This window comes from Antedon bifida, chromosome 4 (genome assembly GCF_963402885.1).
Source record: "Antedon bifida chromosome 4, ecAntBifi1.1, whole genome shotgun sequence".
Lineage (NCBI taxonomy): Eukaryota > Metazoa > Echinodermata > Crinoidea > Comatulida > Antedonidae > Antedon > Antedon bifida.
Window position 1 is genome coordinate 13,834,760 of NC_136229.1, and position 21,639 is coordinate 13,856,398.

The 21,639-nt window shown below is 32.4% G+C and overlaps 1 protein-coding gene across 6 annotated transcripts in view; it reads left to right on the top strand.

Annotated features, from left to right (window-relative positions):
• LOC144840172 (RNA-binding motif, single-stranded-interacting protein 2-like) overlaps window positions 1-21,639 on the top strand; it is a 139,463-nt gene that overhangs the window by 74,590 nt on the left and 43,234 nt on the right. The window contains exon 1 of one of the 6 annotated variants that reach the window (XM_078695893.1): window positions 11,909-12,266. The exons of the other annotated variants lie outside the window; for them this stretch is intronic. Within the exon in view, the coding sequence (XP_078552019.1) occupies window positions 12,249-12,266 (18 nt within the window). The 5' untranslated portion in view covers window positions 11,909-12,248. Of the gene's footprint in view, window positions 1-11,908; window positions 12,267-21,639 lie in introns of those variants that run through there. 6 annotated transcript variants of the gene reach the window in all.

Here is a 21,639-nt window from a genome sequence, read left to right on the forward strand (position 1 = left end):
GTTTGGGTGAAACAATGAAAAGATGTGGGTAGAAAATATAAGAATGATCTGAAGTAAAAGGGATCTTCTTTGTTTTGTGTAAGATTACTGCAGGTACTGAAAAACTAGGCATAGATCCACAACGCTCATAAAATATCAATAAGGCTATAAAGATATCATGATGTGACAAGAGGCAACATGAAGGTTATTTAGTTTTACTCCAGGTTTACATTTATTTTAATTAATCATTATCACTTGTGCTATATGGCAACACTGTGTCAATTTGAAAACAGCAACAAAAAATCATGAAGCTTTTGGTAAGATGGATGATGATATTAATCTGTATTTTATTGAAATTGTCAGCATTCATGTTGCATGAATACTGACATTTGGTGATGTATTAATTGTTTATTTTCAACTAGGCATATTCTGAAGCACAATAAATGTCCCTTGCCCTACAATATAGTATAAAAAATGTAATTTAAAGACACTTTGCCTATGTTTTTTCGATCTAATTTAAAGTCACAAACTGTATTTTATGTATATAATAAATGGGCCTATTTATTTTCGTCTTTAAACGGTAAAAATGTTTTTTATTAAATTGACCTTTGACCCATTCTTGAGTGGCTTTGGGCCCGGATTTCAAACTTAAGAACAATGAATCCTTAATCAGTATGTTCATAAGTGTGTGTGGTGTGAATTTCATTGATGTACTCAAAATGCTAATTAAATATCTAATTACTACTAATTAAGGGCGTTCTTAAGTTAATTTAGCACAGGAATGGTCATTTCAGAATTATGGATTTTGATTCCTGATAGGTCAGAGAACATTTTAAAATTGGTTTGGTCGATGTACTTAAAATATTAATTGAATTTAAATATTTTGACATTTGATCTATTCTTAAGTGGCTTTGGCCCCGGATTTTAAACTTAAGAATAATTAATCTTTAATCAGTATGTTCATAAGTATATGTGATGTAAATTTAGTTGATGCACTCAAAATGCTAATTAAATGTCTAATTAGCACTAAGTAAGGGCATTCTTTTTAGCACAGGAATGGTCACTTAAGTATTATGGATATTGATTCCCGATAGGTCAGAGAACATTTTAGAATTGGTTTGGTACTGTCCATGTACTCGATATGCTAATTCAATCCAATTTAAGGGGTAATTTGGGTGGTTCCCCCTTAAAATTGAACAGGACCCATCACTTAAGAATTGCCATTTCTGGGTCTCATAGACCATATCTACATATTCCACACCTCAACAAAACCTTCTAGGCTCCCAGACTATAGAGTCCATACCAGAGCTTGGCATATTTCTGTAATCTAAAAGATAAATATGTATCATGACCACTAGCTTTGCTTTTCTCATTAAGTGTTTCATTTTTACTGCCGATTCAGCTTTCCCAATTGTTCTAGGGTTTCCTGGACTGGATGTGCATTGTTCAAAGTCCCATTCTTTGCTAAATTTTAAGAATACGGTATATCTGATGAGTATTGTGGTCCATTATCGCTGATTAAAGTTGCTGGGGCACCATATCTGGCAAATGTGCCTTCAATTTTTAAATCACTGTAGCGCTTGACATACGTAATTTCCCAGAAATTGCTGTAGTAGTCTACCGTGACTAGATAGTCCTTGTTTTCGAAATAAGTCTGTTCCTATTTTTCGCCATGGCACCTCATGGGATGATAGGGTTTCTTTTTGTTATTTGCTTGCATTTTCTTGGCATTGAGCTACTAGGTTTTTTATTTCACAGGTAATTCTCGGCCAAATACACATTCTCTTGCATGCAGAATACAGCTTTCTTGTCCTAGGTGACGGGAGTGAATTTGTTTTAAAATGTCTGATCTCCTTTGTTCTGGTTAACTACTCTTTCTCCATCAAACCATCTTGGATTGCTAGCTCATCTGTGTATGCAAAATTAGGTTTGACTGGTTCTGGTAAGCTCAACTTTTCATCTGGCCAACCATCAATTATGACTTTCCTAAGAATTTGAAGTGTCTCGTCATTTTCTGTTTGTGTTTTTATTTTTTCTTGTTTTGGGTTTCTTCTGTTTAATTGGTTACTTGTTGATTGTCTGTTGTGCATCTTCAATGTCAAAGTCATACTTTTGTAGTCTCAACAGGAATCCTTGTAATCTCCTTGGTGCTTTAACTAAAGGTTTCTTGATTATTGTATCTAGCGGTCGGTGATTACTTATCACTTAGCATATGCAATAGGACAGCCGTTTTGAAGTAAGCCAGCTCCACTGGATTGTTCACTGGATTGTCAGGTTTGCATTTCTATCATAGTAGGCTAGAACAGGTGTTTGTGTTATGGTTTCTTTTATCTTTTTAAAAGCTTCTTTCTGTGTCTAATTGGTTTAAGTATGTCTGTTTAGATGATAGAGATATCTTGCGAGGTATGTAACCATTCCCATAAGAAGATGCACTTCAGTTACGTTTTATGGTTCAGGCATGTCTAATATTGCTCTGATTTTAGCTGGATCAGCTTTAAGTCCTGAGCAGGTACTGGAGGGTTCTCTGAGCCGTCTGTACCTTCCCCACAGTGTGGCAAATGTCGTAAGAAAACTTGATTCATTGTCTAATTTTATCTGCCAGAAAGCATCATTGATGTCAAGTTTTGAAAAGATTTTTACTTCATTTAGATCTGGCAAGAATGTCATCCATTATTGGAAGCTGATAATGTGGTCGCTTAAGTGCTTTGAAGTGATAATTTGTTTACGCTTAGGTTTACTAGGCCCGGTGGACATCCAAATTTGTTATACCCATTTTCTTGTTTCTCAGTGATGGTGTTACTTAATGATACTTTGTGTATTTTGTGAATAAATTGTTCCTCGTTGATGCTAATTAGTTTCAACTCCTCCAATTAATGGAGTTAGATCTTAATAACTTAGAATTCTAGATTATAGCAGTTTGTGTTCTTGGGTTTTTTACTTTTGTGAACAATCGACCAACTACTGGTGATTTAGCATTGTTCCACATTTTCAATGTTCCTGAATCGTGTTAATTTGATTTTGTGGTTTCTTAGACAAGGGTTTTTTCTGGTATAATGTTGACATTTGCTTCACTATCTAACTGAAAGTCAATCGCTTTGCCACCAACTACATTTAGTTTCATCATCATCTTCATCGCTTGAATCTTCCAGTACTTGTACATTATTTGGTTTTCTACACATTTTTGCAAAATGATTGGGTTTTTGACAGGAATTACATACTTTCCCCATTGCGGGGCAAGTAGAAAAGATAATTGACCTTTTCTTTTTCAGTTTTCTTGGACATTAAAAGTAAAACTAACATGTTGTTTGAATCGATCCCATTCCTTTTTAAGATTCAGAGATTCCCAGTTCATGGACAGTACCGCTACATGAGGTTGGTTGGTAGCCATGTTTGGTTTTTTTGTGCTCACAGTTTATTAATATATTTTCTTTTATAAAATTCTCTGAAATGTTTCGAAATTGCTATACAGTTTGATTCTTCAGATTTTGAAGGTTTGTGTTCTACTTATTAAACAGCACCGCTGCCACCACGTAACATGATTATGGACGATTATAAAGACACACACGAGAAGTACATTGTTATGTTCAAGCATTTATTTCAGAAGCATGTGACCTTATTTGACCTTTAGGCTCGTACTAGTATTTCTATAATATATATATATATAGTCATAACACTAGCCAACGTCAGACTAGGCCTATATCTAGCGTACAGTACAGTATTACCACTATTTACTAACTAAACCTACAAAACTATGCCAAGCTAGTGTATTGTTTTTCTCTTTTTATCATAATTAATCTTAAAACTTAAGACGAGGAATGACCTGGTAATATATATGCATTATTTTTACAAAATATAGAAAATTGCAGGGCAAGTAAATTAAGATTACTAGAATGTATAGATCTATGTGTATGTATGTCAGCTGCGTTTACACCCCAATTTACATCAAAATTATTATTAGTTTGCAGCTATATTTCAACACAATATGCTGGCGTCGCCAAACTGTCTATAAATAACTTCTTTTTTGTGTGTGTCTTTTATTATCACCCATTTTTCATTACGGGTATGTTGCTGATTTTATTTTGTGTCTAAATGTATTAGAAAATAATTCAAACAAGAATTGTGTGAATGTCTGATTATATTAAATAACAGCATTTTTTTTTCGTTTTTTGCGCAGCGCCTTTAGACAGTTATATTCCCAGAGGACAGCAATAAGAAGGAGTATGAAACGCGAAGCTATAGTACCTTAGGAAATAACGCCACTACCCTGGAATATGTTGAGCGATGTTTTTTTGTAAGAAATATTTCTTGTTTTAAATAGAAATGCCTTGTAGGGTAATAATTGATTTATAGCCAAGATTACAATGGAATATACATTTTTCTGTTAAAACATTCCATTTTGAAATGAAACTACATTCTATAAAAATCATGATCAATATTTAGTAATTTTTGTTGGTGAAAACTAGTCTGTTCTGTTAATTCAAAAATACCAATTAATATCTGGAATCTGCTTTGGTACAGGATAAATAGTTTAATCAAAATGAATTTATAATATAAATTTGTTAGCTAAAGTTAATATTTCATTACTAAAAACAAAATTAAATATGTTTTATATTGTATATTGTAATGTATATAGTATTAAAATTGTGTACACCTTCATCAAGTAGGGACCTCCCACACCTAACAATCTGTTATGAATGTCATACATTATACATTTTATGGTACAATAGAAATATATAATATAGCTCAGTATTTTTCATTTCCCAGTGCAATCAATCACAATGCAATACCAGTATATTTACTTGCTTTTTTACTATCATGAGGGTGTACACACCAGATGTCATTTTGAGGCATTGGGCCATAATATTTGCTTGTTCCCAAGGTGTTCCAAAGACAATTGGCCTGTCTTGATTTCTGTCACTTTAAAACTTTTGGTTTGTTTTCATCAAATTTGTCCTAGTTTACTCTAAAAGGTCAATTTTTTAATGTATAATTTATTATTTGTTATCTGTCTGATAAATAAATATTCTATTCTAAATGGTTCTGTTTCTGCTGCATAAAAATAACCGGTTAAAAACGGTGTGAATAAATTAACTCCATTTTCTTGGGACAATTTTGTGGTAACAAGTTTAAAGGCAGCGCAAAATAACCGGTTAAAAACACCAATTCAATTCGGTGTTAGATTGCCATTTAACCGGTTATCGCAGAGCAATTTTTAGCTGCAACACGAAATAACGGTTATTTGATTGACAGCTGCTGACTTTGAGTCAACTACACTGCAGTAACGTTTGAATTAACCGCCAGGACCAATTGCATTTTGGGTAATTCTAACGATTTTTGTCAACGACCACCCACTGATTTAAACGGTTATTTGGAGCAAAGATTGAGCAGATATGCAGTCAATATAAAAATTACATTTTTTAAATAATCGGTTTATTCGGTGCTCTGCAGCAGAAAAAGACCCTAAATGTAAGTCCTTGATTGACACCAAAGTGTTTAAGGTGATGTCGTGAATAATGCCGAACTTCTGACAGCATAATAAAAGCAAAATAAACTTGAGTTTGAAAAATGTTTGCAAACATCATCAGTGTAATGAAAAACGGTCTTCGATGTTCTAGTTATATATACCTAATATACAGGTGAGTATTTAAATATTTGGATGGATTTTGTAACAAGTTATTTGTTTAAGAGATGGGTTATTCCATTTTATATATAGGGCCTGTTTGTAATTATTGGTGGCCGTGTCGATAATTTTGAATCTTTGAAGGACTCACGAAAGTTGGAAAAGCTCTTGAAGAAATCATTAAAAGCAGCAGCTGATATAAACTAATATTTTTTTAATAATTATACTATTTATGATCATGATACATGATGTATGGCCAAAATCATTATGGCTTCTATAAGCTCAACTCAGTATCTGTATTCACAAATGAGATTAAAAAAGAAATGATATATGATATTACATTATGATCATGATGTAATATAATGCATAGCTTAACATAGCATTTACATACTAGCAACTTAGAAAGCGCACATAATGTTATTTTATAAACATGTCTGAAAATGTATCTGGTGATCAATAAATATAATATACTTTGAGATGAAGTTGGGACACATTAGGAAGGGTGTAGGAAGGGAGAGAACTATAGGGAGTTTCACACAAATGTGAACCATTTTATGATAAAACCTATTTTATTTTCATTGACCAGTGAATCTACCTGGTGGTTCTACACTCTACCATCTAAATTCATATTTATGGTGAAGTAGGCCACAACACTGAACCATGAGAAAAACTAATGCCCATCTTTCAACAGACAGGGACAGTCTTAGAAAATTAGACAGTTTTTTGAAAAACACAAAATTCAGTTTTTTCACCTGACTATGTGCCAATATCGGGTTCTCCCAATATAGAAATCATGTGTGCCAAGTTAAGTGAAATACCAAATTATGGATATACAATATAATACAAGATGTATTAAACTAATCTACTAAATACAAAAATGCCTGCTTCAGGAGAGCACTGAATATGGTATAGAAAACCATTAAAACTCATTTATTCACTACTAATAAAAATAGTGATTTAAATCATTAAGCAGTGTGACATGTCATTTGATTGGATGATTGTGGGTCACATGATAAAAAAGTGCCCTATCAATACGCTCCACATAGCACAGTGTATTCCGATTTTTATCGGAAGACCCAGTATTTTTGCTGAAAAGTTACGGTTCCATTGTTTTACTTTTACGATGTCGGAACAAAACACAAAACCAAAACGAAAATATCAATCCGCGCACGATGCAAGTTGAATATAGCAGGCCTTTTAAATTATTATAATCAACTTATTTTGTACATTTTTAACCTTTTAAAGACAAAAAAGTATCGCAATAGGCCCATATAATATTTTAGTTTTAATTTAATAAAAAAAAAACGTTGTGACCTTAAATTTATAGATCAAATTGTAAGGAAGTTTCTTTAACATTTGTAAAATACATCAATTATACTTTTAAATTATTAGTGAAACATCTATTTTATGTACCAAGGTTCGTAAATTTAATCATTTGTGAACTAAATCGTGAACATAATTTGTATCTTTTTGCTATATTAGCATATATACTATACTACAGTACAACTCTGATTGAATACTGCCCTCTTTTAAATTTCAATACAGGGATATTAATAACTAGGAGTTTATGTGTTTTTACAAGAATATTAATACAATATTTTACGATTATGTATGTATGTATGTATAAAAAGCTCAACATCTTGTGTATAATCTTTTGTATTTTGTTATTATTTTCTTTCATTAAGACTTAAATCAGGGTTTATGAATCCAGTGCTATCTCTGAGGATCAATCCATCCATGTTTTGTGTATCATGCTGACCTAAGAATTTTGTAATTTTTTTATCTCCCAGGATGAAATATTTTTGATTTTAAAAATGAATATTTAGTAACACTTTTTTTTCCAAATGTCAATAATTTATCAAAACATGATTCCTATATGTATGTATGTATTTTTAGCAATATTAATAGTTATTGTCATTTTGTGGAAAGAATTGGACTTTTTAATGATATCTTATAGTTTTTACCTTTAATAAAAGTAGATTGTAATCAATTAGTCAATAACATTTCAACTTGGCATTTCCCTAGAGTTGAAATTCTATGACCTCTGAGTCAAATAATATGTAACACAAGATGGATGATGGAATTAAAGTTTTTTAGAGTAGTGTTTGCAAACTCAGGCATCACAGTTTGATCAATTGACTTCTTATGTTGAATTTTTAGCCTGACTGATAATCCTACATTGCTTCAGGTACAGTTTTGTGTGTTGTGCATTGTGCAAAACTAGCCAAGTAGGAATACTCAATGAAATAATCGTGTATGCTTTTAACAAAGTCAAATGTGATGTGAAAATTGGGCTTCAATAGTCTTATTCTCCTTGTAATTTTAATCTCTTTTGACTTGAGGTTTGTTTTTCACTACTCAATTTATTTTACTTTTAATAGATCATTGTCCAGTGAACTAGAATATTTAGAATGGATAAGGAAATTTAGATGTAGATCAAGCAAACTTCAGTTTTGAAGTTCATAAATGATTGTACACTCTACATCTAATGTTAATTGTAATTATGATGTTATATAAAACCACAGTATAAAATCCATTACAGATCAGGTACCTGCAGGGTTTAAAGGCCAGGTACGGGCAAAAAAATTGTATTGATCATACATTCCAATAAATATCGATATATAGTTTCCCCTATGTTTCATAATTTTTGGGATTTTATTTGTTACACAAACTTGTTGAAAATAAGCACTTTATTATCAGTGGGGGGGATAGTTCAAATTACACAATAAAATATCTATTCTTTTGTACACAAATTTTGTAAATAGAGAGGCATTTTTAAAAAACTATGAAAAATAAACGGTGTGGTAAAAAATTTTATCAGATGAATAAATATAGGTAATATAACTTGAATTTTACGTTCCTAGTACTTTTATTCAACTTCAGAGTTTTATTTTCATAAAAGCTCATAAGCTAGAGAAAAAATTATCCACCGTATATCCACCTTCTTTTTTCATCTTCTAGGGAGTCACCAGACATGTTATTAGACTAGGTTACTTTGTTACTACATAACTACTGGAAAAAGTCTTCCTGCAGAATTTAACCATTTTAAGGGAAATTCATGTTTTTTCGTCTTGATTTCTATTACAAATATTTAATTTAAGTACAATTATCCAGATATTATATTTAAAATTCATGCCTGTACCTAAGCTTTAAGCTTGTTCCCCCTTGGATGCAACACAATGAGTGAGTTGACCAATCACAATTGACAGTTCAGGATGATCCTTTGCATTGTGATTGGTCAAATTACCTGTGGCACACTTATGTTCTTGTGTAGCTTCCAAGTAGAAACTAAGAATTGTCATTTCTTGCTTTCAACAATTACTTATGTGTTCAAATGACTAAGACTATTGTAGCAACTATTGTAGCAAGCATCACTCACTACCTTTACTGCAATTGATAGAAGATGGTAGTAAATCTGTATTTGATTTTTTTCCAAATCTAAAAATGAAATAATACTTTCCAAAAACGTGTGTCATACACAACAGAGAACAAAGTTGCTGCCTTATATATATATATATATATATGTTTATGTATAATTTTTCTGGCTGTTTTACTTTATCGTTTTGATTTAGCTTTTCGCTTTTTTTTTTGTATCTCTATTGAGATCCTGCCACTGATACCCAAAGCATTGTAATTTTTTCAGTCATTTGCCTTTGGATTTATATATATATATATATATTTATAAACAATTTTTTGTTGAATATGTCATTTTAATGTCAGACAATAGTTATTTACTGTGACAAAAAATTGAATTAAAAACAATTATCTGGGAAAAAAATCAACTGGAAGCCCATTGTATGATCATGGCCTATAGGTCCATGGTCAGATAATGGGTTTTGTTTTGTCTGAAATTATTATTTTAGCTGGGTTTTTTCTACAAAAGACTTTATTAAAACTACAAAATGGCCTATTCAATAAATGTTTGATTGTATTCATTTTTATGACATCATATAAAAAAAATTATATTATTGGTTAATGTCTTTTAAAATGTAGTATTGTATACTGTTTGTGAATGCCTCCTTTAATAACGCTACTTTTTGTGTTGATAGTTTGCCATTCTCAATTCTGTACCAAATATGCAAATTCCTTGACTGGATGGGTTTGTTGGAATGAGTTTGCATACTAATTAATTTATTAATTTCATCAGATAAATAAAATGAATTATTGATGATGGCTAAGGGAATTCATAGTTGAATAGTCTGAAACTCCTCACAGAAGAGCAGTTTACATATTTGTGAATTCAGTGGTTAAATAAGGTGTTTTTTTTCCTTTAACAATAAGGTCCTGTTTCTGCTGAACCACTTAAAAATGTGTGAATAAATTTACTCTGGTTTCTTGGGAGCAGAAACAGGACAATTTTGTGGTAACCGGTTAAAAACACCCATTCAATTCGGTGTTATAACGCCATTTAACTGGTTATTGCTGGGCAACTTTTAACTGCAACACAAAATAATGGTTATTTGTTTGACAGCTGCTGACCTCGAGTCAACTACACTGCAGTAACGTTTAAATTAACCGCCAGGTTTTGGGTTTCTCTAAATTTCACAAATTGTAATACAAAAGATAGGACATCAAATTAAGTTCAGCACTTCAAGTTCATTTCACTACTTTTAGGCTCACTGTATCTTCTCTGAAAGAGAACTCAAATTCAATTTTTTCTACATGCAGTCAGAATTCAGAATAATATGTCCTGTTGACATTTACTGTACTACCAATATCTTAGTCAATTGTATCTTTCTATATGTTGTGTCGTTAGCAAAGCGCAAGTTGCCTCTTTTTCCCTCTGATCTTTACACCACCTTCAGAGCCAGGGAATCCTGCATAATGCTGCATAAAGGTTGTAAATGGTTGGTGACAGTTATTCATCCTCTTCCAACCTTATGTTTAGGTTTCATAGGGAGGACTCTCCTATGGCTTCCGTGACAAACTCACAAACTCATTTACACAAAGACTAATCATTCTTCTTTATAGTGACATTAAAGTCCCATTCCCTACGTTTTTTTAGATCTAATTTAAGGTCACAAACTACATATCATGTAAAATACTGTATGGTCCTATTGAGATAACCTTTTTCGTCTTTAAATGGTTAAAAATGTGAAAAATAAGTCGATTCTAATAATTTTAGCAGCCAGCTATAAATGAATGAAAATAAACATGCATTGCGTTCGTTCTAACATTTCAGCGAAAAAACCAGGTCTATACTAGGCCTATAGCTAGCGTATGGTGTTCGTACGTTACCAATGTTTACCAGCTAGACCTACAAACCACGAGAGGACATTTACCATGTGCTACTTAGGTAGTGCATTGTTTCTCTCTTTTGATCATAATTTACCATAAAACGTACATTTAAGACAAGGAATGACCTGGTTTAATGTTTCTAAAGTAATATATATGCATTATTTTTACAAAACGTCACAAATTGTAGGGAATGGGTCTTTAATTATTGAACCTGATATTAACCTCAAAATAGTGTTATTCGGCTTTGACCAGCAACAATTCTCAAAGTAGTAGATGACAAGTTTTTTGCTTGCCATTATTTACAATGACCCCATTTACACTTTAACTTTTAGCGAGCCCGAGGCCGGCTCCGAGCCACTCTGGGAACAACCTAGCCGGCGCAATTTTGATCCTAGTCTAGAGTAGGCTTCGGGCCGGCAATTGCGGGCTTCAGGCCGGCACTTCGTATAGTGTAAACACTTCATAAAATGAACGTTCTGAATCAACTATATTTTAAAGTTTACGAAAATTACCACTGAACCGGTGAATACTATTCTTCAGAAAACGAGATGCAAACAGTAGTAGTAAAGCAATAATACAATTGTTTTGATCCATATTAAATACCGTTATTTGATGCTTTTTTATGATAAAGTTCAATAGGCCTAGTGTAGATCGACAACGCTTAATAATATTAACTTTTTAAGACGGTTGGTAGCGCACATGAGCGGATATGGCGTGAATGTAGCGAATTGTATCATCGAGCACTCTTCCGCAAGAGCAAGTGTAGACTAAATAGTAGGGGCCTGAGCCTAATTTTGGGTAAGTGTAAACACATTGCGGGCTAAAAAGAAAGCCAGCGTCGGGCCGACTTTGAGCCGGCTAATAAATCGTCGATGAAGTGTAAATGGGGTCAATGTCTATCTAATTTAAGGTCACAAACTACATGTTATGTACTATATGGGCCTATTGCGATAATTGTTTTCATCTAGTTAGCATACGATGTTTGTACGTTACCGTTGTTTACCAGCTAGGTCTATAAAACTAGGCTAGGCATAAGGCTGTCCATGAAAGGACATTCGATGTGAGCTACTAAGGTAGTAATCATAACCATAAAAAATACATTTAAGATAAGGAATGACCTGCTTTAATGTAATATATATGCATTGTTTTCACAAAACGTCAAAAATTGCAGGAGAAGTGTCTAAACTAATCTAAAGCTACAGATGAGTTAACTGCTTGAAAACATTTTACAGTCCACTGCTTCAAAGGTGGAGTTACACCCAGTTCTTTTCATTTAGCTTTTCTACCTGTATTACCTAAACATAAACTCCATGTCAGTAACTCTACCAAGCTTGATTGATTTCAACAAGGTGTCACATACCCAATACTACTGGTTTTTATATGTAGTTTGAGTTTAAGATATTAATTGTCCATGTTTCATGTTTCACAGGTAGGTGCATATTCTCACTTCCTTATACAGTACAATTTTAAAACCTAAATGATTGTGCATGTTGATTTATATAACAATTTATTGATATATTATGGTTAATTAAGGCTTACATAATTTAATAGCAAACAAATTAAATTATTTAATAAATTGCTTGTATCTCTGCAGAAATTTCTGTCTATCTCTATCTCTTGAAATTCTAGTGGTCTGCTTTAATTGATTTGATGTTTTGATAAAATTATAATACATTTAAACTGGTCAACAATGTGAAACTTATAAAATTCTCATTTTTTATCTAAAGTTTATGTAATAAATTTACAGTAGGCACTCTAATCATCAAGACCCAAACAAGTGGGTAGCTCATTCGTTCAAGTATGCTATCTGCTACGTTGTCTTCATACATTTATTTTAGAATAAGTCTTTAGGTCTGTCTTATGTCGTCAATAAAACCTATTGGTTACCTCAATGTTAAAGCAAAAGCTTGTCCTAGTTTTGTTGAAGTAATCACACTTCTTGTAATTTATATTTAAATAAATACTGACATACAAGAGTATTGCTTGAAATGTGGAAATAAAATAGATACTGAAAATAAAATTCAGATTAGTTGCTGTTCTGATCCACCCAGAGGTACAATGCAACCCCAGATTTCCATGTGAACTGATGTCAATAGTAGGGCGAACACACTGTGTTTGAATATCATGTCACACACCCACTCAACCACCCAAAACCTACTCTTTTATCTTCGTTTATTTGAGTATTCTCAAGTCAGTTTAGATATGAAATAATCTAAATATCCTAATTCTATGAACCGAAATGAACTTAAATTAATTGTCATAGCTTTTGATTGGTTGTGTCTAGGTCAATGTCTCCAGCCTTAAACCTAACATTTCATAATATAATTACCATTATAATTATATTATCCTTATATAGAAATAAACCTGCTCTGCTATTGGGTGACATATTTCATCTTTAATTCATGATCATTTTTCTCATGGGTATTTCAACACCAAACACATATTCTCTATCTATCGTCTTACTCTAGTTAAATAAATTTGCATAAATAAAAGGTGACAATAGCAAAATAGAGTGATTTTTATAGTTAAAAAAAAAGCATTTAATTTCTAGTTTTATTTTGCAATTCAACACCCATGAAGATGTTTACTAGATGTGGTAGGTAAACATGCCATAAAAAAATGAAATATGACATAAATATGATAATAAATGAAACAAAGAATTTGTTGAATTATAGTATTACAAAATGTAAATTTATTTATATTTAAAAATATGTCATATCTAGTATACATACTACAAGAAAGAATGTAGCACTATAACAATTTTATTATCAGTTTTTGAAATTTACAAAAAGTACTTTAAACTTTGCATACCTATATTACAGTATAATCTACGGAATGCCAAACTATTTGAACAGCACTCCTAATATTGTGAAATTTTATTTGTATTGTCATACAAATATTCCATTGGAAACCACCCAGTAAGTCAGCTCCTTTTTTGTTGCAGAAATAGATCTTTTTAAGCTGCTGGTATGTTGAAACTCTCTTTTTTAATAGATTTTTATTATGAAAGTATTAACAACTAGAGTAAACAATTTTACAAGAGGAAATGTGAAAAGTGTATGTGTATTACAAGTGGTTCATTGGCATGATTTTATCTAAACACTATATAGTCTCAGGGTCTGTTTCTGCTGTAGAGCGGCGAATAAACAGATTATTTCAAAAAATGTAATTTTATATTGGCTGCATTTCTGCTCAATTTTTGCTCCAAAATAACCATTTAAATCAGTGGGTGGTCGTTGACAAAAATCGTTAGAATTACCCAAAATGCAATTGGTCCTGGCGGTTAATTCAAACGTTACTGCAGTGTCGTTGACTCAAAGTCAGCAGCTGTCAAATAAATAACCGTTATTTCGTGTTGCAGCTAAAAATTGCTCAGCAATAACCGGTTGAATGGCGTTCGAACTACGAATTGAATGGGTTTTTTTAACCGGTTATTTTGCGCTGCCTCTTAACCGATTACCACAAAATTGTCCTGTTTCTGCTCCCAAGTAAATGGATCAGTTAATTTATTCACACCGTTTTTAACTGGTTATTTTTTTGGAGGAGAAACAGGCCCTCGTTCACATGTTTAACTGATTGCAGGCGATTAGCCGCTCACAAGCTGATCATGTCATGAACAAGATTGTATCAGATAAGAACTTTTGTCAAACCACTCTCAATGCAATGCAAGTTAATATACATCATAGCTAGACTGAGTTTTTATAACATGTAGGCCGTAGTGGCACAACACTGCTAAAAAAGCCCAACATAACCCAACATCTTTGCCTACTTATATCAAGATATTCTACTCACATAATTGTTTCCTCTATTTATTTGTAACTTAGTCACCCATTAGGTAAATAGGCCTAACGCTTTTTCTTGGAACGATAACACGCACTACCCTTAACAACCCTATGTTTATATCATTTTCATGAAACTATGGTATAGTCCATTTTGAGGGTGTTTACTACCTTGAACATAGCAATGAAAGTGTAATATTTATCATGATAAATGGGTTAGACCTGAGTTAAAGATGGAAAAGCCTTTGTAATAGCACGTGGTTTCAGCAATGCACAGACTTCTCCCTGAGTGGCGTATCAAAGACATTTTTTACATTCCATTCTCTCGCAAATATACAACATTTTTTTCAACTCAATTCTAAGTTTGTTATATTAAGTTTGTTTGGCTCAATTATTTGTATGTATATGTGTCATTCCATGCCAAATCAACCAGTGGCTCCAGGTTCATCATATCTGATTTTGCTAAAAATTGAACCACATGTACCTTGATAGGTTTAATGAAAATTCCCATTACTTTAAAAGTTACGGCTGTTTGAAAAAGTGACACGGCCATCACATTCTTAGTTGAAAATCACTCTTTTTTATATTTAGCATTGTCTTCATTTAGCATTAATTATGAATTTATATATCGGACAAGGCTAAACAAATTTTTTTTTTTGCGAAATCAATTTTTTTTACGATTTGATCTTCGATAGTATTTCACTTGCATATTGTAGTCTGCAATATAGGCTATCCTAAACTGTAAATATACCAATTAATGACAGCTTTACAAGACAAATGCTTTCTGGTCAAATTTTTAGATTTGAAGCCATCATTAAGACTGGGTGACCATGTCACCATGAACTTAAAATTTGTTCTGGGTAAAAAAATGCATAAAATCTATAAATGAGTGAAGTTTGATTATCTCAATTCCTTCAATAAAGTAACAGAATTGTCCAATTTTATTGCATTATTGCTTAACCCTTTCACTGCGTATACCCGGTACTACCGGGTATAAACAAACGTCGTTGAAATACGTATACCCGGTAATACCAGGTATGGGCAAAACAATTATTTAATCGTATTTGCCTATAATATATGGCACCCTCTATATTCTTTCGATGAACTTGAATAATTTTGCAAGTCATTAAAAAAATTTCCCAGCAAAAAAAACGGCCCTCTATAGTTGTATTATCGTCTTGAAAATAATGCGCCCTCTATAGTTAATTATATATAGTATAGTATATACAATAGTATTTCTATCTAGGAAAGTTGTTTTGAGTAGCGTAATGGCGGCCATTTTGAAAGTAACACAAATTTACCAGCCCCAATAGGGCAACATCGTGTTTATCACAACACACAAAAAAAAAAATTCTGAAACAATAGTTAGTTTTTGTACTATAGTGAATTATTGGAAACTGTCATTATTTCCTCGATTTTGCCCCAAAACTTTGATTTGTGCATAATTTTTATAAAACAATAAAAATAATTTAATTTTTTTTTTATATTTTTATTTGTTATATGTATCTTCATCAATATCCAGTTGAAAAAACGTATTCCATAAGAATTTCTTATAGAAAATATAGTTTTTATCATTGAATAGATAAAAAACTCGAAATCCAAAATACCTGTAATGACGTCACATGACGTCATCAATATGCAAATTACTTTTTTTTTATACCTAACTGTAAACTAACCCTTTGCCCATCACACACCACAAAAATAATTACACAATTATCTCAATTAGTATTTTTTTGCAATTTATTAAAATATCATATGTTTTTCTTAAATATATATTACGCACAGAGGTGGGAATAATGCGCCGCAGTGAAAGGGTTAATGCCTAATACTGTGTAGTCAAAACATTTATTTAGTTACATCCCTAAATTTACAAGGTCCGTTGTTTGACGTCCATAGCAGAGGCGTTCGCCAAATTATAGAACAAGAAAAAAAAGTTGCGAAAATAAGTAGCTGGAAATGTAAAATTGGAGAAATTTAGGGCAGCTAAAAAATGTTGGGGCTTTTCAGTATATGGAGTTGTTGAAACCAGTACAGTATGATTTCATGTAGTGAAATAATCCAAGGCAGCAAATATATTGTGTTGTGCTCAGTGGCGTAATGGCTATGAGCGCTCACTGGCTAAACCCAGGGGCCCCGGATCTTATGGGGCCCCTGAGCAGTGTCCAGAGGAAACAACAGGCATTAAAATATGTCGAAAAAGGCTAAAAACACCCAAGGCCTCCAGCGTTGGAGGGCTTCCTAAGCCAGTGGCCTCAGGCCTCTGCGTTACTCCACTGGCTGTGCTCTTAATGTTATTGACATTTTTTATTATTGATGAAATCTCATTAAAGACAACATAGTCATCATGCATGTGTTGAATTATGCATAAAGTTGATTATTACCTAGGGAAACAGTCACTTGATATTCATGATCTATGGACGAAAGGATTATACCCACAGGTATTCGTATTATCTTTGGAGCCTTACGAGAAAGCCATTTAGAATACTAATAGCATTCCAATTGGATTCTTTACCCTTGATTTAAACAATTTTATATTCATATATGTAATTGATATTTCATTGTGAAGTACAATTGGTTCTACTTTGATATGCATTTTGCATTCAAATATAACATTTTAAAAAACATGAGAACATATAAAAGTAAAAACATAAATGAATAACAGTGTTTAAAAAGATATGAATTAAAAATTAATCAAAATCAAATTTGTGAATAAAATCAAATTATGATGAGGATTCATTTTTGTATTTTTCAGGTAGAATTTTTAATTTTAATAAATGTGAATTAGCTTTATAACTCATTAAACTGTTGAATAGTAACTTACAGACAAATGAACCTTGATCCAGGTTACTTCAAATTTAATACTTTTATGATCATAATATATTTGATATGTTTATCATCATCAGAATTTGATCTTGTCATTGTTTTTTATCTTTCCTATCATATTAATCTCATTTATTATCTTTATTTGAGCAATAATTTACCTGCCAAAGGGAGATCAATAGATTAAGACAAAATATTTGTGACTTAGTGTATGTTCAGACTCACAGCGTTAAGGTAGCATAATGTAAGTAGCGTACATATTTTTGTGTCTGAACTAGGCCAGATTAGCATTAGGGAGCTGTTACGCTGCGCCAGTGGCGTTAATAAGCCTAGCAGGAGAGGGTAGATTTAATAATGCTAATCCAGTGATGCATCAGAGATTAAACCCCAACCCTAACCCACCCTGGTTAAAGACACCTTCCCTACGTTTTTTAGATCTAATTTAAGATCACAAACTATATTTAATGTAAAAATGATACTATATGGTCCTATTGCGATAACGTTTTTCGTCTTTAAATGGTTAAAAATGTGAAAAATAAGTCGATTCTAATAATTATAGCGGCCCGCTATAAATCCCAAAATGCATTGCGCACGGATTGATATTTTTGTTTTTCGTCTGTAATTCACCCACTTTTCGATCGATCTTGAGGCCAAAACAAATGGAAGACTCCTATTTTTTTCAGCGAAAATACCGGGTTTTCCCCAATTTGTATCAACGGAGTCTGGCAAAAATAGAAAGACAATTATTGCAGCAACTATACAACGTCAGGCTAGGTATATAGCTAGCGTACGATGTTCGTACGTTACCGATGTTTACCAGCTAGGCCTACAAAACTAAGCCTAGCTAGGCTAGGCCATAAGACCGTCCACGAGAGGTCATCGCCGCGAGCTACTTAGGTAGTGCATTGTTTCTCACTTTTTATCATAATTCACCATAAAACGTACATTTAAGACAAGGAATGACCTGGTTTAATGTTTTTAAAGTAATATATATATATTATTTTTACAAAACGTCACAAATTGTAGGGAAGGTGTCTTTAAATATTGTGAATAAATAAATAAATAAATGTAAACTGTAATGTCCTGAATGTATGCAAGGCATTGGAATGTTGATCGTTGTGTTTGAATACCTTGACTCTTAACGCCACGGATTACCGTACGCCTTGCATTAGATAACAAACCTAATGCTGTGAGTCTGAACATAATCTTGAGGGAGTGATAAGAAAATGTACTATAATAATTGCTAATTATTCAAATGATATAAACTTATACCGTATTACATTCCCCATATCATAACACTGTTTGTCCTGATTCTTATATTTTTTCTGATTTGTTCTCATTAACCTTTATAATTATATTTTCGTAATTTTTGATAATGTTATAAACCATAAGTAGTATTTGATAGCCCTGCAGGCATCACTCCATGTGAGGAAACTAGTGTTTCAAGAAAAACAAGTTAATGTCACTCAAGGTAAAATAGAATTATAAGCATGTGATGAATGTGTTAGTATACATCAACATGTGTTAACATCTTACCATCTGTGACTAGCACTTGACTGGTACAGAATTGCCATTCTCTAGCATGGTCGACAGCTAATGTAAATAGCCGCACAACTAGGTATCAACAGCAAAATGTAGAAATATATTTTACAAAACCTTTATCTAAATCTCATAGGGCCTGTTTCTGCTGAGCAGAAATAATCGATTATTAACCGTTTATTTTTTTAATTGGTTATTAACCGTTTATTTTTTTAATCGATTATTTTTGGGCAGCAGAAACGGCGCAAAATAAAATAACCGATTAAAAATAACCGATTAAAAACACTCAATCCATTGCATGTTTTAATTGATTATTTCTTGTTTTAACCGATTATTGCGGAGCAGTTTTGAGCTGCAACACAAATAGCGATTATTGACCCCACTTTGACCTCTAGATTATGGAAAGCTCATTCACGTCGTCACAAAGCATGCTGTTTATTTGCGCGATATCGACGACGATCAGCAAAACAACGATCGCGATGTAGACCGAATAACAATCAAATGTTAAACATAGTAGCTACATCTTTGGCGATGTTGTAGCCTCTGCTTTCACAGTCTCTGTTTTGTTATTGACTTATTGACACCCCATACTCAACTTAAATTTTTGCTAAATTATCTTTCTAAATCTGGCTGTCCTGTTTGTTACTTTTTAATTTTCCCAAAATATTTGTTTCCCCAACAGATTATTTGCAAATGTTGTGATGTTGTTCCTTACTTTCGTTGACAATAGGTTATCTATCCATGTGTAAAAAGCTTACAGGAAATCAAAATATACAGTATTTTTTATTGGAAGCAGAAAAGGGTACCCCAATATGGTATAAATTTATAAATACCGTATTTTATCCACAAATTATGGTATACAAAATACGGTATATTTTTATGAGCACCGTTTCCGCTGCCAAAAATATACTGTATATATAAGGTATTCAAAAAATACTATCTTAAATACGGTATTTACTTGGCAGCAGAAACAGGGCCTTAGTATCAGTAAATACAACGCTTGTCAACCACAGATAAAACCAGTTGTATAGTATACATTGAATGTTAATTTGGTATGTATGGATTGTAAAATATTACACTGCATATCTATAAGGACTGTGAATAATGGATGTTGAAAGCAAATTTAAATAAGGAGATAAAGGAGAAATATAACTTCATATTCACAATTTTCTTATACCATACACCAAAATTGCATTTCTCACCTAGAGAGTTGAAAGATATGAGTAACTGCCTCAGGCCTGTATAGACAACAACTTGAGTGCAGTTCACAAATATTGTCTAAATGCTTCTATCAGATTATGTGTCTTTATGTTTTTATGTATACAGAAAGTGTGAAATCTAATAACTGCTTAATGATTATATCATTTTCTGATGTATAAATCCATGGATGCAATCAAAGATCATTATTGATGTACTTATACATGTTGTACTACAGTAATTAGTTTAAAAGTACGCCTACAGTAAAAGGTAACCCTTTAGGAACATTTATTTTAGTTGATTCAAGATTTAAACAGCTTTGTAGGATCATTGATTAAACCTTAATTTGTATCTAGTATACAAGAAATTGAAGAAAATAGGATATCTACTACTACTGCTGCAACCATCTAAAACTCTTAACCATTACATTTGCCTTTCTGCTTAACTGTTTTTAGCTTTTATTTGGCAGTGTAATTTAAGCTATTCGACTTTGGTCCAGTTTCCGCTGAAAACAATTGTGTTAATTTATTTACATGCTATTATTCAGGTTTTTTCTCCCAGCGGAAACTGGCCTATGGGTTTACACACACAATTTACTGAGACCACAAGTTGTTGACATTAATTGAATCACAGTAAAAATTAGAATACACTTCACTGCACATTTTGTCATTTCTATTGATAAATTGTGTCTATGTTAAATTAAATTTAAATTTAGTCAGCTGAAACTTTAATTATGATCATTTTTAGTTTATTCGAATCTTTAGGACAAGAGAGTAATTAGTTATGATGAATGTAGTGAAATTGCATTTGCAAAAGAACTAGCATAACGAATGTACAGTAGTCTGGCACAAGAACCTGTGATGATTTTGATTGTTAATTAATTAACATGGTGACTGGCTCAATTGACCCTTTATTGCATCGTCATCAAAAACCTCCCACGTTTAAATAAAATTATATATACAGTTTATTAGAAAAAGGCTTTACCAAAACAGAATCCCTGTTTATATGATCTGAATGATATATTGGGGAGCTTTCCATTTGCGAGATGTTAGGTCATGTTAACAGAGAAGTTGGGACAAGTTTTATCACTCTATTTCTCCCCACAGTTTTATTATTTAGATTCTAATGTCCAGTCTCAAAGTTGATAGATTTACAGGAGCGCTGCTTTAGGGAACGGGAGAAGTGTGTAGTTGAAAATTGCAAAATCTAAGTCTACAGTATCACAAGCAATTATCTATTATTGGAATTCATCCATCCATCCATGGCTTACTGTACTTCATTTAATAACATGGCAAACATTTACTATTCTACCTTTTTATTAGCATGCATAAACATTTTAAATGTTTACTTTCTAGATAAACTACTACTAAAATGCTGCAGTTACTAGGGTTGATAAACTACCACTGGTTACCAAGGGCTTGATTATGTTTCCATGTCAACTGGTGGTACATAAAAGCATTCCTGTGA